Below are 26,182 nucleotides of genomic sequence, written 5' to 3' on the forward strand. Positions count from 1 at the left end.
TACAAACTGTCCTCTGACCTACACACACATGCCATTGTGTCATTGTGATCACCTACACATACACACAATATAAATAAATGAATGTAATAATTTTAAAAAATCAGGGCAATAATGGTACACACCTCAAATCCCAGCACTTGGGAGGCAGAAGCAGGAGGATCTCTGCGAGCTTGAGGCCAGCCTGGTCTACAAAGTGAGTTCCAGGACAGCCAGAGATGTTACACAGAGAAACCTTGTCTTGAAAAGCAAACAAAACAACCCCCCTCCAAAAAAAGATTTCTTTTCTTCATGTGTATAAGTAGTTTGCCTACATGTACGTATGTGTACCATGTGTGTTCCTGATGCCTGCAGGGACCAGTAGAGGGAGTTGGATCACTAGGAAGGGTAATTAGGATGGTTGTGAGCCACTATGTAGGTGCTGGGACCCAAACCTGGGTCTTCTGCAAGAGGAAGAAGTGCTCTTAACTGTTGAGCTAACTCTCTAGCCCCAATTTAAAAAAAAAAAAGTCAGGCAGTAGTGGTACATGCCTTTAATCCCAGCACTTAGGAGGCAGAGGCAGGTGGACATACAACCTGGTCTACAGCATGAGTTCCAGAACAGCCAGGGCTACACAGAGACACCCTGTCTCAAAAATCAAAAACAGAGGAAGCCCATTCCTCCCCAGTCCTGTACAGACACAGCAGAAGCAAGATGAGACCTGCCCCGCAGAAAAAGATAGGTATTTTGAAAATACCTTGACTTCAAAATTGAAGTCAAAAGGTATGTTACATTGGAGAAGAGATTTTGCTTTTGTTTCTACAGGAAATGAGAGACTGTGGATTCATTCTGAATTAAGAAAAATCAGGTTTGATCAAGGAAGACCACCTGAGAAATCTCCAGTAGGAACTGATGGCCTGGATATCTGAGTTTACATCCAGAACAGATTCACGACTGCTGCCTGAGATGATCAAGACTCACAGGATACTCCAGTCAGGACTTGATCATAATTATAAATTTTCTTTAGGTCCCCATAAGATTATCAGTGCCTCCAACCAGCAGGAAGTAGCCTGGAATATTACACCCACATTCCCAAAAAATGGACTATGGATATTTTCCTTTGTTAAAAAAAAAGAGGGGGAAATGGTGGGGGACAATTCTGTATTCTGTTAATTATGTTTTAAATAAATGCTGATTGGCCAGAAGCCAGGCAGGAAGTATAGGCAGGACAACCAGACAGGAAATAGAGGCGGGGCAATGGGAACAGGAGAATTCTGGGAAGGAGGAAGCCCATTCCCCCAGTCCTGTCCAGACATGGCAGAAGTAAGATGTGACCTCCCCGCCAAAAAAGGTACTGAGCCATGTGGCTAACATAGATAAGCATGATGGATTAATATAAGTTATAATAGTTAATATGAAGCCTGAGCTAATGGGTCAATCAGTTTATAACTTAAAAAAACAAAAATGGGGTTGGAGAGATGGCTCAGCGGTTAAGAGCACTGGCAGCTCTTCCAGAGGACCCGGGTTCAAGTCCCAACACCCACATGGCAGCTCACAACTGTCTGTAGCTGCAGTTCCAGGGGATTGAACCCTCTTACACAGATATACTTGCAGGCAAAACACCAATGTAATAAAATAAAAATAAATAATTAAAACAGAAAAAAAACAGAGGCTGGAGAGATGGCTTAGTGGTTAAGAGCACTTGCTGCTCTTCCAGAGGACCTGAGTTCAGTTCTCAGCACCCACACTGGGCAGTTCACAACCATCTGTAACCCCAGCTCCAGAGGATCTGATGCCTCTGCCCTGCTTGGGCAGCTGCACTCACATTAACTATACCCACAAATAAACACATACACCTACAAACTATTAAAAATAATAAAAATGAATCTTTTTTAAACGGGGGCAATGGTAAGGGGTGGGGAATGAGAGAGGATCTATGAAACTGTAAAGGAATTTAAGTGAGGGCTTAGAGTGTTTGCCCAGTACACACAAAGTCCTCAGTTCCATCCCCAGTCCTGGAAGAAAACAAAAAAGGAAGCTGGCCAAACCTGGTGGTACAAGTCTAATCCTAGCTCTTTGAAAGGTTGAGACAGATCACAAGTTCAGTGCCTGCCTGGGTTAAAGAGTGAATTCTAGGTTTGTAGGTTATATATAATCTATAATATGTAATAATTTTTCAGTAAGTTGGGGAGAATCACTCGGGAGGAAGAAAGGTAGTTAAAGAATTCACTAAAGACTTGGAGCAGAAGCCAGCAGAGGCACCAAGAGCATTTCCGACTGTATAAAATGTGATTCTGGAGAGCAGCCAAGGATCTTGGTGGAGATCAGCCACAGGACAGAAACCAAGAGCCTCGGAAGCAGGCCTGAAGAGGAGGTACTGGTTCAGTTTTGGAGTTGAGCCCCAGAATCACTTTCTGGCTTGTTCAAGACTACACAATCTGGCATCTCTGCCTAAATCTGACCCTGTGGTATCACTCTTGGGAGGATGAGGATATAAATACAAGTCCTTGACTTCACCCATACACATTCAATGTCCTGAGAATCACAGTGGACCTGTGGGAAAAGAAAGGGTCTATGGTAGGTAGCCAACTGCCACTTAAAGGACAAAGAAGCAAGGTAGTAAGTCATTCAGGACAAGCCTGAGCCAAGTTGGCAGAGATGTCCCCTTTCAGTAGTGCCCATGCTGCCAACCATCCTAGGGACCTACCTTCCCCTTTTCTCTTTTTTGAAAGACCAAAGAGATTTGGAGAACAGGCTTCAAGTTCTACAGATAGTCTAAAGCCCCAAATAAACGTACATGTCTATACAGGGCTCATGTGCATGGCACATATACATTCAAACATGCCAAACTCCTTGGGGCTTACAAGCTCCCATGTGAAGGCATGGTGTCACTACATCTTCTGTGCAGAGCTGCCTGGGGTGCTGGTCTTGTCTGCCATCCTTTTTTCCTGCCACCTCGGATCCCAGCCCAGGTCAATTTCCACAGTGTGCCCTGAACCTGGGCCTCCAGGCCTCCCCCACCCCTCAGCTCCTTCTATGTGCCTGTGCTCACTTGCTGTGGGCGTGGAGCTCTGCTCACCTTCTCATCCGGCAGCCCTGGTTATGGCTCCCAGACTGGGGGGAGAACTTCCCTTTGCAAAGTTAGATAACAGGCCAGGTTCTCTGTCAGAGGATTGGCGCGGTGGCTCCACGTGCTGCAGCTGGCGCAGGGCCAGGCCCGCCCTGCCAAGCAGCGGGAAGGAAAGGCCTGGCTGCAGCCGGAGCTGGCAGGTGGCCGAGCTGGGGGTGGACAGGCGGGCTGGGGTTGGGGCTGCCCATTGGCTGCCTCAGGCTCACACCCCGCCTGCCTCCCTAGCCTGTGGCTCCCTAGCCAGCCCCTGTCTCTCCAGCTGCTTCTAAACTCAGGAGCAAGCACCTCCTGCTGAGCCATGTCGAGCTGCAACCAGATTGGAGTGGCCCCTGCCATGGACATGCCTGAGGTCCTCAAGTCCCTGCTGGAACACTCTTTGTCTTGGCCAGAGAAGAGGACAGGTAGGAACACAGGTGATCTATATTGGCAAGGCACCTAAGTGTCCAAGGGGTGGGAGCAGGCACCGGGACAGTAGCAAGATGGGTGAGGAAGGGTTGCAATGCAGAGAAGGACCCCCGGTGTGTGTATGCCATTTCAGTTCTGGGGTTGCCCCCCATACCTACTGGCTTTGGGCTCTATGGACAGCGTGCAGCTCCTGATAGGTGCTGTGCTCACGTGGGACAGGGACAAGACTAGAGTGTCTGAAGAAGCTGATTACTTCTTAAGCTCCCTCCCTCTGCACATTGGGGGCGAGCAGAGGAGTGGCAGAGCCAGTAGATTTGGGCAGCAGCCGTGTCTGGAGAAGGCTCTCTGCGCCTGCCACTTGCTCACTGCTGTAGGGCTGAACTCATGGATGGGATGCAAGCTGGTTATGTAACAGAACCACAAGCCACACGTTCCTAGGATACCACAGGCAACTCCAGGGCTAGGGACAAGCAAAAGAATGGCGTGCATGGCGGAGGTGCAGAGGGGGCAGCTTGGGTAGCCAGTACCAGGTATCTCACACATTTTTCCTGGGAAAGTTAAAGGCTCTAACTGCTCAGCTTTGGGGAGTTGGGAAACCAACTTGGGTACTCTCTCCTGATATTTATGTTGCAAAATTTCTCAGGTTCACCCTAGGTTCTTACTACGTTTTCTGGTGGTACTGGGGATTGACCCTAGGCCTTTTGAATGCTAAGCACAAGTTTTGCTGCAGAGCTGTACAATCAACCCCCCCCTTCACTGCCTTTAGAGAAGACCACCCTGTCTCTGTTGCCAGCGGGGACAGGCCAGGCATCTGCCTCATTCTGTGCTGGCATCTGATACATGTCATCAACCTGGTTTCCTTGCAGGACTTCTTCCTGGGTGCTCCCCAAACTTTAGAGCCAGAGGACAGCCCCTGGTTCCTTTCACCTGCTGGAGCCAGGAATGGGCTTAATTTTGTTAACTAGGGGGAGGCAGGACAGAGTTTCTGATGCTGGGAAATGCTATCTGAGGTAGAGGGTTTCCCCAGAGCTTATGGCAAGGTCCTCAGAGGGCTCTTTAGACTACAGCCTATGGTGTCTTTTTTTCTTTCTTTTCCTTTTCTTTTTCTTTTCTTTTTTTTTTTCTTTCTTTCTTTCTTTCTTTTTTTTTTTTTTTTTTTTTTTTTTTTTTTTTTTTTTTTGAGCAGGGTTTCTCTGTGCAGCCTTGGCTGTCCTGGAACTCCCTCTGTAGACCAGGCTGGCCTTGAACTCACAGAGCTCTGCCTGACTCTGCCTCCCAAGTGCTGAGATTAAAGGCGTGCACTACCATGCAGTTTCTAGTGCTGAGGCAGTTAGACACCCTCCTAGGCAGGCATCAGAGGTGTTCCTGCATCCAACTGCGCAAAGGACACTGGCAGCTGACCAGTTCCATACCCCGACATACGCCTGGGAGAACCCCCTGACAGATGAGCCTTAGCTAAGGTCCTTATCTACAGCTTTCTGCCATCTCTGCCATCTTTGTAGACAGGCCCAACTGGAAGGCTTGCTGAAGTGAGAGCAGAGCATTTCCATGCCTGCAGGTACTAGGGAAGATGATGCAGCACCCTCATGACCCCACCCAGCTGTCCCAAGATGCCTGTTGGACTGCAGACAGGGTCAACTCACAGATGGGCAGGGAAATTTCTCAGGGTGGACTCGGCACTGTTCTTTGCGTGAGACTAACAATGCCTCCTCCAAAGTGTGGTGACAACTGCTAGTCACTGGCTCCCAGCTGTTATGCAGAGCCCTGGAAAAGCTGAAAATTCCCTATTCTTCATGGGCAGTCAGGGCCCATACTTAGCAGAGACTTGCCCAAGGATTTAGGCAGAACTTTGCCAAGATCTGGTAAGTTCCGCCTGAGGACTAGTTAGCCCGATTTAGCATTGTCTTAGGCTGGAGTCTTGTTACTTCATGTGGCACTTGACTAAAAATCAGAATGTGCCATCCCACAGGACTGACAGCAGCATGTGGCTAACTGGGGAAAAATTAAGGGGAAAGTGGTGGGGGAGCCAATTATGTCACATTACTACCTACAGTCACTACACCCCAAAGCTCCTGGACCTCTCAAGCTACTAAATGTCCACCCCAACAAGTAAGTGCACGCCCACCACGCTGGAGCAGAGGCTCAGCAGTCTTGTGAGGAGCTTTACAAGTTCCTGCTGTGGTCTTTCTCCCATTTCCCATCACTGCTTTGGCCTCTGTGGGAGTTGGCAGAGCCAGCAACTTGCCCTTCCTCCATGAAAGAGGTAGGTTTCTCTGGAGGAGCCTGCAGACCTTCCTTTCCCTTTTCTTCCACTAGCCCGGACATCGCAGCACGGCCAAGTCACATGCAGGGTGTAGTTACTTTCCAGTGGGAAGGAATTTCCACAAGAGCAGTGCAGAGTGTGAGAAATTCCAGGTGTGCCCTCGAGAATGTTCTCCCTGCAGCTGCATGCTCAATTTTCTAGTTCAAAGACGCTTCCCAAAATTCACATGGAGCCCCACTGGCAGCGCCACGGCCTGTTGCAGCCTGCACAAACTTCTGCCTCTCCCTGGTTCCCAAGTAAGTAAGCTTTCCTGATCAGTACTGACCAGACTTGAGACTCCCTTGGTTGCCTGGTTGTCCTTACTCTGAGCCACAATTCAGCCAGCTTCCTACAGACTGGGAAATCCATGAGCAAAAGGATGGAGCCATTCTCCAAGCTCTGACTCAGTTTCTCACCTCTGAACCTATAAAAACCATGTTTCCTGTCTCTGCTCTTGTACTTTGCCCAAAGATTCTCTTTCAGGGCTCTCTCCATCTCCTGCTTCTTTCTTCTTCAGTCTCTTGAAAAATCTTGAGTCTAAATCATGCAGCTAGCTTTTGATTACCTACCTTTCCTCACCCACAGGGCCTAAGCTGCGCTCACTGGCACCCTTACCCACCTTTTGTCTTCTCCACTTATCCAGGCCTCCATTTACAGGAGCCTGACATGCTTTAAAGTCAAACTAGCTCTTCACTTTGAGCTGGGCAGGGAGGGACACTCCTGGGCAAGGCAGCAAAAGGCAAAGCCTTAAAATCAGGGTCAGGATGTGATCCTTGGCTCTGGGCCCAGAAGAGCCTAGCCTTAAGAAAGGATGAGGAATACCTGTGCCACAGGCTCGTTGCCAGGACTAAATGTGCTGTCTCACATGGAAGTGTTTCAAACTGTGACACCATGCTGTTTTCTCTGAAGGGCCAAGAGCAGCATGGCTGACTTGGTGTTTGCTCTTTCCACCTATAATCTGACCCTGTTCCCTTCCTTCCTGCATTGACAATCTGACCCTCATTTCCTTATTTTCACCTTCCTTTGAAGAGCTGGATGTTATGAGATTGTGCATACACAGAGCTGTTTCCTTGGAAGTGTGTGGTGAGACTCCTGAGGCATGATACCATCCGCCCTACAGGACAGGACAATAGGTAGAAATCTTAGAGGTACTTGCTGGAGTACAACAAAAGGGTACAGCAGAAGGGATTACTCCAGTCCTCGTGGTGAACTGAAGTAAACAGGCTGCAGGTGGACTACATGCAGCCTGGACTGACCCAAACTTGGTCTTAGTAGAGGTCTATATGGGGACTCACACAGCTTGGGGTGTTTGCTCAGGATGGAGAAGATGGCATAGGGCTGTCTATGTGCTGGATATATTCTGAGTCATCATTCCTCATTCCAGCCTGCTCAGTGATGCATCTTCTCATTCTTTTAGTGAAGCATGAACTCAGAGAGCTTGGCCACCTCAGGGCAAATAGGTGAGTGGCCCTTTCCTTCCTCCTGAGAATCCCAGGGTCTTGTTTTCTGCTCCACCCTACCACCATTACAAACATGAAAAACTCATCTTCATCAAGTCCCAGCTACTGGTGGCAGTGTCATAAGGTGTCCTTTCCAGGTGGCTTTGAATCTGGTCGACCCCAAGTGAGGCTGCTAAAGGACTGACTGGTGCATGTGACACCCACTCCTGCATCACTGTGTGCAGCAGCATTGCAAGGGGGTCCGGTTCTCCATTCTGCCAATGAGAACACTGATGATCCAGGATGGGAGGGCCACACAGTTGTCAGTGAGGTCACTCAGCTTCTGTTCCAGGCTCATGCCTAGCCATAGAATTCCCTGATCTCTGAAACCGTGTGGTGTTTCTTGGTCATTCTGTTATTCATTACTAGCTTAGTGAGTATTTGCTATGCTCTGGCTCAGGCGTAGATGAGACAAACACTGTCCTTGCCCAACTCCAGCTGCCAACCCAGTGAGGAAATACAGCAACCATGGGTCCAGTTGCCCTTGCCAAGGGTGACACCTCAGCTAAGACCTGGAAAGTGAGGCGGAGCTGACTATGTGAAGGGCTTTCAGGCTGTGGGGAAAGCACCACAAAGGCCCTCCATTTGCACAATGAAAGGGCACTGGTGCCAGCCACAGAAGGCGGGCCATGGGGGACAGAAACACTAGTGAGGTTGGAAAGATCCCAAGGACAAGACTTCAGATGTTGGGCCATGAAGCCTGCACCTGCTTCTGCATCACCAACAGGACTTCAGCTAGGGAAAGCAGACTGTCAGGCGCTGGTGGGTCAGACACTGCATGGGCTAGCTGTGGTGGGAGGAGGTCTTCTCCATGGTCATGGTACTCTTGGGACAGCTCATCTGTTATCCAAACCCTGGGAGTGTGCAAAACACAAACCAAATAGGAAATAAGGACTCTTGGGAGTACTGAAGGGAGAGGCAAGAATTTACAAAGAGGCTCCACCCTCCACTTCTACCCTAGAGCACATTGAGACCAAAGTACAAAGCACAGACCCACATTTTCCCGGCCACAGGTATGTGAGCTACAAAAGAGTTGCTGGCAGGACTAATGCTGGGGACTTGCTGAAAGAATGGCTCATGCTTGTTCTTCCAGATTCCAGCGTAAGTCAAATACACGACTGTTAGCTCATATTAATAACACAAGATTTGGCTCTAAGAAGTTTTAACCTTCTTACCAACCCCAAGCAAGGAAAGCAAGCCAATAAGTATTTATTACTACTCTGAACAAAGCATTGTACTTGCCAGCAGTTAGTATTGGGACAATGAGGTTTGACTTTCTAGAACTCAGTGAAAGTCTTACTATCAGCCTGCTTTTGCTCATTCCTGGTTCCTGTGCCATCTGTCAGTCCTAGATGCGAAGTAGTCAAGACCACTGTGGGGTCCAGGCTAATGAAAATCACGTGCTTTGGGTTGGTCAGCAGATTTCTGGCTGAAAAGAACAGACCTAAAAAAACTATTCCCATCCTGGCAAATAGCATTTCTCACCCTGTTCTGGGGCTGGTTTAGTTTCTGTAACCTATCCTTATGTTCACAGCCTCATTATCACACACAAAACACTCCTGAACCAACACATCCTGAATGGAAAGCAAGGGGCTGGGCGGACACTCATGCACCCATCTCACACACTGCTCCTGTAGTGGGTACCTGCCAATGCTTATCACAGATAATCTACACCACCCCCTACTCCCAGAGGAAAACCACTGGGGCTTACAAGTCCTTTGCACGGTGCTGTAAGCAGGTCATACAGGCTCAAAGGAGAGTCTCCTCGGGTCTGCCTCTCAAGCCCAAAGTCACAGCTGCTCCAGACACCCTGAGGTGGACTGGACTGGAAACCTACTGATGGCCAGACATGGTGGCAAATACCTTTAATCCCAGAACTTGGGAGGCAGAGGTAGGTTGATATCTGTGAGTCTGAGGATAGCCTGGTCTACAAATAGTAAATTCCAGACCAGAGCAGAGATACACAAAAAGATCCTGTCTCAAACAAAAACCTATAATTGGCCAGCAAGATTGCTCAGTGGGAAAAGGCACTTCCCACCAGGATTAACAACCAGAGTTTTATTCCCTGGAACCCATGGTAAAGGAGAGAACCAACTCCCAAAGGTTGTTCTCTAACCTCCAAACCTGTGCCATGGCACTTGTGTGCACACACACATACACACACAATAAATAGGTGATTAATTAATAAGCTATTATTAGAGCCTAGAAATGTAGCTCAGTTAGTAGAGTACTTGCCTAGCATGCACAAAGCCTGGGTTTGATCTCCTATACTCTATAAAATGTTGATGATGGCGCATGCCTATAATCCCACACACCACACAAAGGTGGTAACATGATACAGGAGGTGATGGCAGGAGAACCATAAATTCAAGGTCGTCCTCATCTACATATCAAGTTTGAAGTTAGCCTAGAGTACCTGAGACCCTATCTCAAACATTTATCAATACAGGAGACTGTGATGCCACACATCATACCTCTCTCTCTTTCTCTCTTTCTCTTTTCTTTCTCCTTCTTTCCTTCCTTCTTCCTTCTTTTCTTAAGACAAGAGTCTCACTATGTAGCTCTGGCTGTCCTGAAACTCACTCTGTAGACCAGGCTGTTTTGGAATACACAGAGGTCCACCTGCCTCTGCCTTCCAAATTCTGGGATTAAGGGTGTGCACCACCACACCTAGCTGCCACATACTTTTAAAGTTTAACCAGGCACTGACATGCTCTTCCTAGGTAGTCTATTTCTTTACAAGGCTCACACACTATGCCAATTAGCAAATTACTTTGCACCAACACTATTCCTCTTCTGTGAGAAGAGGCAAGGTTACAGTTATGGCCATAGCAATGACAGGAGAGGGCAGTAGAGAAATGCAGCTGGGGTTCTTGAGGTCAGCTGGAGAAGGAAGACGGAGTAATGTCTCTGCCTTCAGGACAGTGTTGACTGCTGCAATCCCCACAGCCTGTGAGAAGGCGCTGCAGGGCCCTTAAGGCTCCTGAGTTGGTTATCTGGGGGAAACACCTCCATGAAGTGTCAGTAGAGGGGAGACTGAATGCTAGATCAGTTTCCGAAGCCTCAGCCTGTTACCTTCATGCATTCTAGTCACTGGCCTATTAGGTGAACTGCTCCAGGCTGGCTGGCTGATGGATGCAACAGTCATCATCCATCTGGGGGGTAACCATAGCTAAAAAGAGACGGGGTGGAAAAGGAAAAGGAGGGGGAGAGAGGACAGGAAAGAGGAATGGAAATCTTTCCTTCTCTCGACATGTCATCTTTGTTAAAAGCAGGTAACTTGCCACTCTACCACGTTAGGGATTGTTATTTTTCCGCCTCTCAATAATATAATATTTAGTCATGAAAATATACATTTAAGTCTAGTCTAGCAAGCTCCTCTATAACCTAACGAGCCGGAGGATCGTTTTTCTTTTTACAAATCTTATGCAATATTTTGCTGTGTGCGCGCACGGGAACTGTGCTCATGGAGGTCAGAAGAGTCTGTGAGAGTTATGGCACCAGGGAGTGAACTCTGGCTGTCACACTCGGCAGCAATCACCTTTACCCCACGAGCCATCTCACTCCCCCAGCTCTTCGATGTATGTTGTTCCGTTTTCGTGGAGCTGCTCTTTTCACTTTGTTTCTAGGTCAGTTTCTCCTAAAGATCTAGACACACATGTAATTCCCGGTAATAATTCTGCGAAACATGGCTTTTCTATGCAGTTCTCTTTTTCCACGCTGGATTTATATCCACCAATTTTAATTAAGTTAGGCAAAGTATTTATACTACAGGCCAGATCCTGCCTTATCCCCCTCTGGCATAGGAAGAGAACGAAACAATGGTCTGGAGGCATCTGACCTCTAACTAGTATGGTAGCAACAACTTGAATTTGGGATTTGAAGTCCTTCAAGTCTTTTCCTTTAGGCCTACTCAGCTACTCAATTTCCTTTTCCTCAAGTCTCAACAAAATTCTAATTCCAGGCGCTTTCAGCTGTCTGCTGCTGCGTTCTGGTTCTGCACCTACCGCAGGAACCACAGGCGGCCTTTCTGCCAGACGCTCCTCCCTCAGAGGCAGGGTGCCATGGGAGGGACACAGTTTAAACAGGCCAAGTCCCTGCCCCTCTGGGACCTTAATCCCAGAGCGTCTAGTATTGTCTGGGCTTGAAGCCGAGCATGACTTGTTCTGCAAAGAGGCACAAAGTTCCGCGAGCCGCCTTGAAGGTCTGTTCACCCTTTCACGACTTACAGGTTTCCTAAGGAACCCAGAACGGCTGGATTTTTTTTTTTTTTAAAGAAGTGGATCTCCCAGAAAATGCAAGACAGGTAGTTTCTGGTTTGTTTTGATTCTGAGAAAGTTAAAATTTAATGACAAGAAAGGGAAATCCTAGCTGTAAAGGAGAATTTGGGGGTGTCCCAAACTGTGTTGACTGTCTAGTTTAATGTTGAATTTTAAGATTGAGGTAGAGCAAGCGGTATTCCGAAGGTCGCAAGCGAGCAGCGTACGGAAGTACGCCCCGACCCTTGTTCGTGGCTAGGTCTCAAGAATGCGCTCCCCACGTTAGTGTTTATCCCGCAGCCACGCCTGCTCCCAATCCCCAGATCAGCGGGAACTTGACACCCGCTTGAGCGGCCGGGCCTGGAACCAGCCTGCTCTCCGCCAACCTCGGGGGCGCGTGGGAGGAGAGCTGGCGGGGTACCCACATCCCAGTCCCCGGACCCGGGCAGAGTCCACCGAACAACAGACCAGAACAGGCCAGGCCAAGCAAGGCCAGGCCAGGCCCAGCCCCGCCCCGCCCCGCCCCTCCGCGCCGCAGCCGCACGTGCACAGCCTCGTGCAATGGTGCCGGCCCCGCCCTCTTGGCCCATTGGCTGACGTGCGCCTTCCCCTTGCCGCCCCGCCCCTAGCGGGCGGCCTCGGCTGCCGCTCCACGTGACCCTCGGGGTTGGGCCGCGGCTCCCAGTACCGCCTTCCTCAGGGGTGGCTTCTCCGAGGGAAGGAAGAAGAGGAAGCCGCGATGGACTGGGAGGAAACTTAGGAGTCACGAATGTGGTGGCTAAGAGGACACGACTGACCGAAACGAAGCGAGGCGCTCCACGGAAGGCCAAGATGTTCCCGGGCGGGCGAGGGGGGGGGACGCTCCTCACCTGGCCCCGCACGTGTCAAGCGCGTTTGGCCACCCCAGCCAATCTCGGCTCGAGGAGCTGTGACCGCCCTCGCGCAGAGCACACCAATCGGAAGCCACGCTCCGGGACCGCCGTCCTGGTCTCATGAATAATGAATGAGACGGGAGCCTTCCGCGGACCGGGCGGGGACGGAGGGAGGCGGGGGTGAGGTGGCGCGTCTGCGCAGTGCTGCCCGTGTCAGCAGCTGCGGCGGGTCGAGCCGCTCCGGCCCATCTCGGGGTGCGGGCGGGGGAGGCAAGGCGCAGGAGCGGGTCTCAGGGCACGATGTCCGACGCGGGCGGCGGGAAGAAGCCGCCTGTGGAGCCGCAGGCGGGGCCGGGCCCGGGGCGTGCTGCTGGGGAACGGGGCCTCTCGGGCTCCTTCCCTTTGGTCCTGAAGAAGCTGATGGAGAACCCCCCGCGCGAGACGCGCCTCGGTGAGGGGGGGCGGCTCGCGCGTGTCTGGGGGCGGGGTTTCTGCAAGGGCGGGGCCTTGTGGGGGCGGGGCGGGTCCGGTCAGAGGTCAGGGTGAAGTGGTCCAGCGTAGGGGGGTTATGCGGGCCGGGAGATGACTAGGGACCTGCCGGGCTAGGCCTGTGGACTCGAGAGAAAGTCAGGGGGCTCTCTGGAAAGGACAGGTCAATGGAACTTTGCAAGGAAGCAGCCACTTAGATGGGGCTGCAGCGGGGCTGCCTGCATCCAGATCCTAGGGAGCCACTTGCCTAAAATGCCGGTTCCTGGGCCTCTCCCAGCCTGCGGATCCCAGGACAGAAGCTTGTATTTTAAGAAGCACCCCACTGCATCATAGTGGGTGCAGAGCCCACCACCAAAGTTTGAGAAGCACTGACCAGTGTAGCACATGGCCTTTTATGTCTTCGGCCCGTCCTGGAGGAGAATGATTCTTCCTCTCCGGGAGTGGACATTGAGCAGGTCCACTGTGCTGCTTTACTGGAAATGTGTCCCTGGGCGGCTGCTGAGGTACAGACGGAGGAGGTGGTGTGGAGTGACAGTCCGCGGTGTCTTTAAGGGGATGAAGGATGGGTAAAAGTGGGACGGGGGTGAGTATTAGAATGCAGCCACTGAGGGTTCTTCACCTGGTTAGCAATGGCAGGACTGGCTTCATAGTATTGCCCAGGCCACAAGGGTCCCTGGGGCTTTGTATGGAAGGCAGGCTTGACCTGGTATTTGGCCTGGAAGAGCAGTAGGACCGCCACCTATTGTAGGGTTTTAGGTGCCTTCAGGTGTGCTTTCCGGCCGAGACCTTCGAATTCTCGAGAGCTGAGTGTAATTAGGGTATATGGAAAGAGATAGGCGTTGTATGGATTGCCTGCACTGACAAACTCATCGCCCCTCCTGAAATGCCATTTCTCTTTTCCTGGGTGTGTTCTGGGGCTGCTGTGCTTCTGGTTGTCACTGTTGGGTTATAAATAGCTTCCGCTCATCAGGTGAGGCTAGGTTCTCCCCTCCTGCTTCAGGACCTCGTGCACAAACCTTTTTGTTTGTTTGAAGAGATGCTCTGCTCCAGATCTGAGAGGAAGACAAAGGGCAGGCTGGTGCTCACATCTGGCAGCTCTTGTTAAGGTTACAGCGATCAGCAGTCCTTCTAGTGATTTTACCTGACATTTGCACATGCTCGCAAGCATCTTGACACAGTCTTGTCTTGTTTAGCTTATTATCTACACTTTGCAGGCGAAGAAGTTGAGGCTCCTGAGAGGTGTCTCTGCTTCCTCAAGGTCACGTGGGTGGGCCTTTGGCTCTTGATTTGGTGCTCTTTCTGCCGTCTCAAGCTGACAAACACTGGTGTCAGTCCCTGTGATTTAAGCGCTGGGCACGTCAGGCATTTACCTTTTACAGCTAATTTAAAATTTCACCTTACAAACACTGAATTAAGATAGCCTGGGTGGTGCCTGCTTTATAATCCCAGCACTGGAGATGTAGAGGTGGGGGTCACTGGTTCAAGGTCATCCTCTGCCGCACATCAGTTTTGAAGTCAGCCTGGGCTTCGTGGAACCCTGTCTAAGAAAAATCAGAAAAAAAATAATAGTTTCAATTGCTTTGGTCAGGCAAAATGTGGAACTTCCTGTTGCTTGTCCTTCTGTAAGGCTACTTTTTTATCTCCTCCCTTCTTTTACCTCTTTTGATCCCCAGTGACCCCACCCAACTGGTCCAGTCATTTCTGAACAGAATGTGGAGTCAGAGACAAGCAGTGAAGCCATCTGGTCCACCCAGCACACAGGCTTGTAATTTTGTTGCTTCCCAGTTGTTTTTAAATCAAAGCCTGGTTATAAAAAAAAAAAAAAAAAAAAAAAAAAAAAAAAAAAAAAAAAAAAAAAAAAAAAAAAAAAAGGCAGTTGTAAGAATTCAAGTTAAACCGTATTAGAACCTTACGAACAAGTTCTGTTTGTGAGAACCTCCACCTCGCTGAGTCTGGTCATTTTTATTGGACTAATAGGCTAATAGACTGCCTTTTAGCTGTCTGGTCTTGGGGCCCAAGAATGGCTGCTTTATCTCCAGTATATTTGATCTCTCTCTCTCTCTCTCTCTCTCTCTCTCTCTCTCTCTCTCTCTCTCTCTCTCTCTCTCTCTCTCTCTCTCTCTCATACACACACATTCCTAAATCCAAAGTTCACAGTTGTCTTCCCTCAGTTTTGAAAACCCAGCATGAATTTGTCAGGATTTTACCCTCCACATCTGATTCCCCTCCTTGTCGCTTTGCTTTCCTTCTCGTCACGTTTCTCTGGTCTTTTCTTCTTGATTGAGCTCTCTTGGATATCCATGTGCATAACCTCTGACTAAGACAGGTGGGATTTGATCTTCACTAATTGATTAGCATCACTTTAAATAGGAACAGTTTTCCTTCTCCAGCTCCACCCCTCTCCATCCTCCCAGGAATCCTGCCTCCACTCTTTTCTACTATTCACGGTAAAAAGGCCTTTTGTAATGGTTGCTCTCGGTGACTATACCTGAAGCCCATGTGTATAAAAATCCAGTCCTCTCCAGTCATTATACAGGTTCCCATAGCCACTGTGTGCTTAGCCTTTTCGTTGGCCCCTGAAATCTAGAGCTGAATCAGACACAATCTGCACCCTGGGTGAGCTCCCTGTAATGTGTACTGGGTACTTACATACTCAATAGAAGTCATCTTTGTATGTTACCACTGATCTTGGAAAAAGAGGTGCTTTATATTTATTGACAGTGAAAAACACTGAGGCTCAGGTTAAATAACATGGATCAGGTCGCATGTCACACAGGAGACATAACTAGAGAGAATGGGACAGGAGAACCCAGAAGTTACTGGCTAGAGGGCCTTTAGCCCTTTCCACACTGAGATATCAGGAAAGGTCAGAAACACCACTTCCTTCCATGTAGCCTCTCCTACAGATGCCTTGCCCACAGCCTACTCTGCAGTAACTCTGGGATCACCTCAAGCCCTGGAGTATGCCACTAGCATTCCAGAAAGGCCACCCCCAAAGGAGACCAGCCTGCTGGTTCACACACCAGGTTATAATGGGAAGACAGGACATGCTCTTGAAACATGTATATGGGGTGGGGATTTAAACAGGCCTCTGAGAGAGATGGGGTTTCTCTGAGGCTCACTGCCTGGCCCCGGGATGAGGTAGTTACTCTCTTGTGTGGTGTCTCATCATAGACTTTGTTTGCAGATAAGGAAAAGGGGAAGGAGAAACTGGAGGAGGACGAGTCGGCAGCAGCCAGTACCATGGCCGTCTCTGCCTCCCTCATGCCGCCCATCTGGGACAAGACCATCCCCTACGATGGTGAGTCTTTCCACCTGGAGTACATGGACCTGGATGAGTTCCTGCTGGAGAATGGCATCCCTGCCAGCCCAACCCACCTGGCCCAGAACCTGCTGCTGCCCGTGGCAGAGCTTGAAGGGAAAGAGTCTGCCAGCTCTTCCACAGCGTCTCCACCGTCCTCCTCTACTGCCGTCTTTCAGCCCTCGGAAACGGTGTCCAGCACAGGTTGGTGACAGTCTCATCTAAGGAGCCACTTCCACTGAGCTCTGCTATGTTTCTGAAGCAGGTCCTGATGGGCTACAGGTTAGAGGGACCCTCTGTTCCAGAGTCTTCAGTAGTGTCTATAAGGCTGGGGGTAAAACAGTTAGGCCTGACGAATTGGTCTGTCCTCTGCTGGGGCACTGCACATGCTCAGGATCGTGGAATGAGTTCCCAGGCTGCAACTTGCAGAAGAGAAATCCTACTCTGCATTTGATACAGTTCTTTTATGGCAGTGGTGTTTTGGTCACAGATTCTTGCAAAGTTTAGGCAGTGTTTTTAAACACCACTGTCATTGACATTCTGACTGTAAGTGCAAACATATACTAGGATTGATTCTATGCCAGACATAACAAAAGTCATTGAGATGATCTTAGGAGATTATTTGTGCTATCATCCCTGTTTTGTAGATGAGGAAACTGAAGCACAGGGAAAGTAAGAAACTTGCCCAAGTCACTGATAGGACTGAAGTAGCACTTGAACCCAGGGTGCTTGTCGGCATAGGCAGGTGCCGCTGGGGAACTAGCACAAATGCCATTCCCACTGCTCCAAGATTATCTTCAGGATCTAAGACGTGTTTTACTGTTTCGGTCTGGGGGTTGATTTTTTTGGTTTGTGTTTTCATGTATGAACATAAATCCAAGCAGAAAAGATGTGTCCTGTTTCAGAAGCTACCCAGAGTTTCTGTAGCCTCAGAGACATGATGGCACGTCTCCTGGGACCCACACCATGAAATTCTCATGGTATGTTTCTGTTTAACTTTTCAGAAGAGAATTTTTTTTCAAATAAAATTTAAAAAGTAAGAGGTTGGAGTATATATATCACTGTTAGAGCCTTTTACTGTATACCTGAAGTATTAATGTCCTCTTTTTAGATGTATTACTTTTAGTTATGAGAGGCAGGTGTGTGCACATGAGCGCAGGTGCTTGTGGGGCCTTAGGAAAGAGCACTGCATCTCTTGGAGCTTGAATTACAGGATGTTGTATGATGTGTGATATGATGGGATCTGAGCTCAGGTCAGCTTCCAAAGCAGCACATGGTCTTAAGCACTGTATCTTTGCGGCCCCAATGCAAGAGTCAAAAAGAAAAAATCAGATTCAGTGTTATAGACCTGCAATCCTTGTTCCTCAGAAGGCTGAAGCAGGAGGATCACAAGTTCAAAGCCAGTCTGGATAACATACTGAGACTCCCATTTTAAAAAATAAAAAGAGGGACCAAAGATGCTTTGACAAAAGATAATGGCCAAGTGGGAGTGCTTGTTTAGCGTGCAGAAACCTTGGGTTCTGGACTGGAGAGATGGTTTCAGTGGTTAAAAGTGCTGGCTATTCTTCCAGAGGATCAGGTTTAATTCCCAGCACCCACATGGCAGTTCATAGCTGTCTGTAACTCCAGTCCCAGGTTATCTGACACCCTTTTCTGGTGTCTGTGGATACCAGGTGTAAATGTCGTATGTAGACAAATATGCATACACATAAAATATTTTTTAAAAGCCTTGAGTTTCTTTCCCAGCACTGCAAAATAAATTTAATTAATTAAATAAAAATTAAGATAGAGGGAAATGGGTGGGAAAAATGGCTCAGCCAGTAAGAGCGCTTATTGTGCTGGGCGGTGGTGGCACACGCCTTTAGTCCCAGCACTTGGGAAACAGAGGCAGATGGATCTCTGTGAGTTCGAGGCCAGCCTGGTCTACAGAGTGAGTTCCAGAACAGGCTCTAAAGCTACACAGAGAAAGAAACCCTGTCTCAAAAAAAACAAACAAACAAAAAAAAGCACTACTGTTCATGCAGAGGACCTGAATTTGCTACCCGTCACACACATTGTGGCTCGTAACCATCTATAACACCAGTTCCAAGGGATCCAACAGGCATGTATGCAAGCAGAGCATTTTTACACATAGAGTAAAAATGTCTGTCTCACAATCATGAGCTTCTTAGCACAATGTGAACATGGCAGTCCTGGGGAATTAGATACTGGCCAGTCAGCCAACCTGCCTAGCCAAATCAGTAAGCGCCAAGTTCAGTGAAAGACCCTGTCAACCAAAAATAAGATTGAGTGGATTGGTAAGATGGCTCAGCAGAGAATGGAATGCTGGGAATCAAACTTGTGTCCACCAAATGTGTAGAGATCAGAGGACAACAGAGCCCAGGATCCATATAGTGGAAGGAGACGATCAGCTCCTGGAAGTTGTCCTCTGACCTGCACAACATGCAGTGTGATAGACATGCAGATGCACACACTTAACAAATAAATAAAACAATTGAAAAGTTAAATAAAAAAGATGGAGTGATGGAGACCACTCAACATTAACTTCTGGCCTTGTACATTCACACATATATACTTAGAGCCACACGTATGTACATCACAGTAAAATTTTTAAAAATATTTTACATGCGAAATTGACCCATAAATTGTGTCAGTTGAAGATATGGAAATGGGTTGGAGAAGTGACAGCCATTAAGAGCACTTACTTATTGTTCATGCAGAGGATATGAGCTTTGTTCCTAACACCAACATAATGGCTCGCAGCCATCCATAAGACCAGTTCCAAGGGACCCAGCAGGTATGCACATGGTGTAAATAACATGCATGCAAGTAAATCACAGACCTGCCTGCCTCTTTCTCCTGATGCCACCATGCCCACCCTAAGGAAGGATTTTTTTTTTCTTTACGTGCATTGGTGGTTTTGCTTGCATGTGTGTCTGTGTGAAGTTGTCAGAATTCCTAGAGTTGCAGTTACAGGTAGTTATGAGCTGGCATGTGGGTGCTGGGAATTGAACCCAAGTCCTCTGGAAGAGCAGTCAGTCCTCTTAACCACTGAGCCATCTCTCCAGTCCCTAAGGAAGGAGTTTCAGTGAAGTATGTGCTTGCAAGTGTTACAGTTCAGTGGATTCTCACAGGGTGAACCACTCATTTCCAGCACCGCCCAAATCAGGATACAGAACTATACTGGTATCCATGACTCTGGACAGTTGTCTTCTCAGAGGTAATCCCTGGCTGTCCTGGAACTCACTATATAGACAGGCTGGCCTCAAACTCACAGAGATCCACCTGCCTCTGCCTCCTAGGTGCTAAGATTAAAGACGTGTGCCACCATGCCCAGCATTATTTATTTTGCATATATGAGTGTTGCCTGTTTTGTATGTGTGTGTACCATGTATATAAAGTGCCCATAGAGGTCAAAGGAGGACGTTGGATCCCCTAGAACTTGAGTTACAGGCAGTTGAGCTGTCATGGTAGATGATAGGAACTGAACCCAGGTCCTCTGCAAGAGCAGTTAAGTGCGGGCTAAAGAGATGGCTCAGCGGTTAAGAACACTGACTGCTCTTCCAGAGGATTGGGGTTCAATCCCAGAACTCCCGTAGCAGCTAACAATTGTCTGTTAACTCCAAGATCTGATGCCTTCACACAGACCTACATGTAGACAAAACACCAATGCACATAAAATAAACCAAATAAATTATTTAAATAAAACAAAGCAGTAAGTGCTCTTAACCACTGCTCCAGGGACTCACAGAGACAATATAACATACATATACACACACCTTTGTGTGGTGTATGGGGGGAGTGCTTATGTATATAGCAAGTGATAACCTAGAGCTTCGATCACCACACTCAACCCTTATCCAGTTGGAACCTAAACTTGACCATGCCGCATTTGTGCTATGAATATCTCAGTGACTTCCTCATTTCAAGGGAAATGTCTATATTAGCAACATGGACATTTAAGCCAGATAATTGGGGGTGGGGAGATTGTAGAAAGATTTTTTGGTTTTAATTTTGATATCTTTTTAAAAAGATTTTTATTTATTTATTTATTATGTATACTGTTGTTCCACCTGCATGTATCCCTGCAGGCCAGAAAAAAGGCACCCAGATGTCATTACAGATGGTGGTGAGCCACCATGTGGGTGCTGGGAATTGAACTCAGGACCTCTGAAAGAACAGCCAGTGCTCTTAACCTCTGAGACATCTCTCCAGTCCTATTTTGTTATCTTTTGTGTGTAGGGTTGTCTAGCAGCATAGGCTGCTACACACATGCTGGTTGCACCCTAGAGTCTTGATGTGGCCAGATATTTCCTGCAGGGCAAAATTGTCCCCTGTTAAGAACCATAGCTTTGCAGGGCAGTGATGGCGCACACCTTTAATCCCAGCATTTGGGGAGAGAAAGGCAGGTGGAATCTCTGACTTCCAAGGCTAGTCTGTTCTACATAGCAAGTTCCCAGACAGCCAGGGCTACACGATGGCTTTAACTTTCTATGTTATACTGTGTTGTCTCTGCCAGGACACTACCAGGGATATAGTTGGCATTTAGTAACTATCTGTTGGCTGAATATTTGGTATAGGCCTGTTGGTAGCATTGAACATATAGACCAGGGGTTCAGTTTTCTTCTCACCACAACTCTTATCTCAACACACAACCTTTGACCTCTAAAATTGACATTAATTCAATGTTTACCTATAAAGCAATTAGCCATGTGGGAACCAGGAGGAGCAAGGAGCCAGAAGCAGCCAGGCCAAGAGTCAGATTTTACTTCAGTTATTTACCTGTGGGATTCTGGAAAGCCGTTGGATTTATCTGAGCGTTGGTATCCTTTTCTGTAAAATAACAGTTAGCATTTGTTTCCTTTCAGTATCGTAAGGCTAAATGAATGAGCACAGCAACTGACATAGTGGACTCAGAAGCAGAACCCATGCCAGTTCTCAGCCTGTGTCCTTATTCCATGTTGCTCATGGAGAGATTCAGCTGGTTTTCATTCTTGGAGAACCTGAGACATTGGAGGTTGAGGGTGTATGTAATGATTTAGTGTTTTGCTTACCATTTCTCGGGGAAACAAAAACATTTAAAAATCCTGTCCTTTGGTGTGTTCTGTTCCTAAAGGGGGAAAAATTGATGGGCTGGAGTGACGCAGTGGTTGAGCACCTGCTTAGCATGTGTGGACCCTAGCTTTGATCCACAGCACACAGAAAAAGGGCAGGAATCATCTCAGGAATTGAACCACCGTGCCTTTCTATCTTTAGGGCTGCCGATGTGGTTTTCTTAATGGCAGTAGTTTATGGAGGTTGTCTGGTGGGTGATGTGTATTTTCTCTGTCCAGTGAGATGCTTCTAGATCTTCTGCCTCTGTCTTTCAGAATCGTCCTTGGAAAAGGAGAGGGAGACTCCAAGTCCCATTGACCCCAACTGTGTGGAGGTTGATGTGAACTTCAAATCCTGACCCTGCTGACCTGGTCCTCTCCAGTGTGCCCAGGTGGGGAGCTTTTTTAACCCCCGGAAGCACAAATTTGCAGAGAAGACCTGAAGCCACAGCCCATGATCAAAAAGCCAAGAAAGTCTTTGTTCCTGATGAGCAGAAGGTAATCCTTTATTAAAGGCACAGCAGTGAAGCAGTGATTTCAGAGTCTAGGGTAAGCTGTGGCATAGCTCAGCAGTACAGTGAGTACAGTGCTTGCTGGCATGAGAGGCCTGAGCTCCATCTTAGCACTTCAAAGAGAAGTAAAGTGGCAACGCACACCTTTACTCCTAGCGCTCAGGAGGCAGAGGCAGGCAGATCTCTGAATGCTAGTCTATCCTGGTCTCCAGAGTGAGTTCCAAGACAGCTAGAGCTGTTATACACGGAAACCCTGTCTTGGAAGACCAAAGAGGAGAGAGGGAACTAGAGTAGGACTGACGGGTTTTTTGTTTTATTTTGGTTTTGGTTTTGTTGTTTATTTTTATTTTTTATGTGTGTTTTGAGACCAGGGTTTCTCTGTGTAGCTTTGGGACCTGTCCTGGAACTCGCTCTTGTAGCCCAGGCTGGCCTACAAACTCACAGAGATCCGCCGCCTCTGCCTCCCAAGTGCCTGGGATTAAAGACGTATGCCACCACATGCCTGGCCTCATACCTGATTTTTATATGGAGAACTCTTCCTACCATAGATACTAGAGGAGCTCTGTTTTTGGAGCCACATCAGCAGCAATTTGATGGGAAGAGAGTTAGGCAAGGTTTGGCCCCCAATGACTCAGATAGTTCCCTTCTTCCCAGAGCCTCTGGTTAGTGTTCCACTTCTGGCATTAGTCCAACCATGGGGAAGAGAAGTCACTAGACCACAGAAAGCAAGGTTGAACAGTTAAAGACACCTGTATGGCTGGGGAGATGGCTTCGTTCTCATCCTTCCTAATGCTGCGAACCTCTTAAATACAGTTCCTCATTGTGTGGTGACCCCCCCCAACCATAAAATTATTTCATTGCTACTTTATAAATTAATTTTGCTACTGTTATGAATCATAATGTAAATATCTGTGTTTTCCCGTGGCCTTAGGCAACCCCTGTGTAGAGTTGTTTGCCCGTCCCCCAAAAGGAGTTGCAACTCATAGATTGAGAACCACTGCTTAGTGGGTAAAGCATTTGCCACCAAAAAAAAAAAAAAAAAAAAAAAACCCAAACATAAAGAACCCATGTGAAAACTGTAACAGTGTGTGTGTCTGTAATCCCAGTGTTCCTTTGGGAGAAGAGAAGCAGGGGTAGGAGAATTGCTGGAACTCTGGGCCACCTATCTTGCCAACAAACAGTGAACAACAAGAGACCCTGTCTCAAATAAGATACGACAATGAGGACTGGCCCCCAAAAGTTTTCCTCTAATATCCACACATGTAATAATGAGGCATGGGCGTGCACCTCTCTCTTCCTTCCCACTCCCTCTTTCTTGCATAGTCTTGTAGAGTCAGGTTGATCTCAGGGGACTGCACTTAGCTTGATGGGCTTTACCACCTCTAAGGCAAGGCACAGCAGCATAAGTCCTTCATCCCAGCACTTGGAAGGCAGAGGCAGGCAGATTGGTGGGAGTTCAAGGCCAGGCGGTCTACATAGTGATTTCTTAGACGAGAGCCATATAACAGAGACCTTGTCTCAGAGAGAGATGTTAACCAGTATGCCTGAAGGAGGGCAAGGGCCAGAGCACACAGCTGCACACTGCCTGTCAAGGCAGACTCTTGACACACGCTGCAGCCTGCCCCTCTGAAGACAGGGCATTGTCCACAGTATTCCTTCTTACCACAGCATTGAACTGTGGGGGTAGTAGACCTGGGGGTGGGGAGATTAGGTTCCCTCAGGGGAACACCAGACCACCCACAGAGGGTACTTTCCCGCAGGATGAAAAGTATTGGACAAGACGTAAGAAGAACAATGTGGCAGCCAAACGCTCCCGGGATGCCAGGCGCCTGAAAGAGAACCAGATCACCATCCGGGCCGCCTTCCTGGAAAAGGAGAACACAGCCCTGCGGACGGAGGTCGCTGAACTTCGCAAGGAGGTGGGCAAGTGCAAGACCATCGTGTCCAAGTATGAGACCAAGTACGGGCCCTTGTAACCTGTGCCCCTTGCCCCGCAGGGCACTGCCTGCACTTCAGACCTCTGCCTGGGGCTCCCAGGACCCCACACTCGTGTGGAGACTTAGGACTCTTCATGGGCACATGGTCTGCTCTAGGAGCGTTCAAACGTCTCCGCCTTCATTAAAACATGGCCAGCACACGTGGTGACTTCCCCAGGGGATCAGGCTCCTCTCTGAGGGGGAAGCATGAGTGAATCTACGTAGACGGGTAAACGGCCCCAAGTTTCTCTTCTTGGATGTCCCAGCTGAATCAGAAGGGACCTCTGGAGGTCCAGAGCTTCTCCACAGTGCTCAGGCTTTCCTAGCCTTCCCTCAGTCTTCAGTCTGGACTGACAAGGGCTGTCTACAGAATGAGTCATGATTGTTGTCACCCTCATGTTGTCTCAGGTAGCAGGTGCATTTCCACTTGGGGTGTGTCTGTCATGCACCTCATTGTCCCCAAAAATTCTTTGAGAGAAACATTCATTCCCATCTGTCTCAGAGGCCAGGACACCCTAATACTCTGTAGTGTGTGGAGGGTGGTGGGCCACGAGAGTGGGGTCTCTGCATAGCCTGGAATTGGAGTGGAGTTTGGGGCTACCAGCAGAAGTGCATCCTACCCTTCTTAGCTCCCACATCCATCCCTTTTATCTTGTGGCTCTCAGACCTGAAGCAGCCCTGGAATCAGCTCCCTCTACATCCCACTTGCTACGGAAGAGACATTCCCAGGGTGGCTGCTCTCTGGGCTCCAATTGCCAGCACCTAGGGAGGCTTTCATACCTCCAGGCCAGTCTGGAGGCTCCTGACTTCCGCTTGCCTGGCTTCTGGTTATTCTCACCCAGTAACCATTCTCAGATCTTAGGCTTAAAAAGAAACCCCATCACCTAGGAAACTTAAGCTTCCTAGTCCAGGGTACCAATTAATTCTACATGGCATTTAGGAAACTGGCCTCCACAGCCTCCTGTTGTGGGCACCAGAGTGAGGGGCTGTCTCTTGTGACGCTCCATTGGTTCCTTGCTCTGACTCACTGATGTGTCCCAGGCCAGAATCCAGTCTCCCTAAAGGCAGAAAAGAGCCTTTCACTTCTCAGACAGAATCCTCTCCGTGAGTATCAGGGTGCAGCCTCATAGGAGTGCAACTTGCCGAAGTCACAGTACAGATCTCAAAGAACAGCAGCTCTGGAGACATTTACACTGGCCTGGAGTCCCTCAGTCTTGGTCTCAGGAGTCAGGGGCCACACAGGTCTGGCCATGGAGTGGAGCGATTCTTGCAGCTTTGGCTTCCTCTGCCTCACAGCTGCACCCTTCTCTTACGTTTGACTGAACTTGTCCTCTTGCTCTGCCCCGAGAGTTGGCTTACGGACATCCGTGGTGCAACCCTCTGCTCATGCTGGTGTCGGTTAGGGCACCCCTCTAGGAGGTTGTGTTTTACTTTGCTACAGGGTGGGCAGCCTGTGTATGAAGGAGGACAGACTCCTGGTGACGAGGCGTGCTTTTTAATTTATTCTTTAACACTGGCTTATTAAACAGTGATGCTTTAGTTTGGGGCCCCACAATCTTTCAAGGACTTTTCATAATTTTAAGACCAGGGTCACAAACCCGCTCTACTGGGCCATGCCGACTGCAGCCCAGGGCGATGCCCTGCTCCTCCTGGGACCTGCACATCACCTCTTGACAAAGGTCCCTGAGGCCAAGGGAGGTCTCCCTCCTACTAGGTCCATGACTTTGACTTTGGTTCTGTAGGAACCATGTGCACACTTGTCACTCTGTTGTAACCACAAAGGGCAGTTGCACCCAGCATGTCAGTGTCCTGCCCTGGCTGCCTGCCTCCCACCCACCCCACCCGGCACTCTGAGCCGGCTGTTCACCCAGAGGCAGTTCTCACTTCCTTACTGGTGGACAGGCCTTGAGCTAAAAGGCTTTTCGTTCACTTTGGCTAGAAAATGTAAGGTTTGTGTTTTTTAAGTTTTAGTTTTTAAGGAATGGATACTTAGCTCTGGATGCCATCTGTGTTCTGACCCCAATGGGTGGGTTGGGGCTTTATGTGTCTCCCTTGGTCCTGCCTTCTGCCTTGTGGTGCCCTCCTTCCTTCCAGAAGTCAGGGGGGTCTGGCTCCTCCTAAAGTGCTTACTTGGAATATGGTATGGCGCTCACTTCTTGGAGAAGCCTTTGAATGAAAAGCAGTGGTACGGGAAGAAGCATGCCTGGAAGTTGACATCTTGGAGAAAAAAGTGTTCACATAAGCTCGGCTCCTCTGTTGGCTTTAGGACCCAAGACTGTGCAGAAAGAGTTGATCTCTGCTGTTTGTCTTGCCATGAAAGTCTCCTGACTCACTCTAGGAGCTGACGACTGAAGCCTGAGTCTCCTG

General features: G+C 48.7%; 1 protein-coding gene across 1 annotated transcript; it reads left to right on the plus strand.

The window, feature by feature from the left end:
• The first annotated feature begins 12,277 nt into the window (after positions 1-12,277).
• On the plus strand, positions 12,278-25,180 carry Tef (TEF transcription factor, PAR bZIP family member). The gene is given in 7 exon segments (XM_038342102.2): positions 12,278-12,895; positions 16,121-16,438; positions 21,604-21,677; positions 21,679-21,714; positions 21,716-21,791; positions 21,794-21,825; positions 23,600-25,180. Coding segments are annotated over 7 exon segments (903 nt in total). The 5' UTR covers positions 12,278-12,744; the 3' UTR covers positions 23,816-25,180.
• The last annotated feature ends 1,002 nt before the right edge of the window (positions 25,181-26,182 follow it).

The sequence above is a fragment of the Arvicola amphibius genome, chromosome 9, assembly GCF_903992535.2.
Source record: "Arvicola amphibius chromosome 9, mArvAmp1.2, whole genome shotgun sequence".
Classification (NCBI taxonomy): domain Eukaryota; kingdom Metazoa; phylum Chordata; class Mammalia; order Rodentia; family Cricetidae; genus Arvicola; species Arvicola amphibius.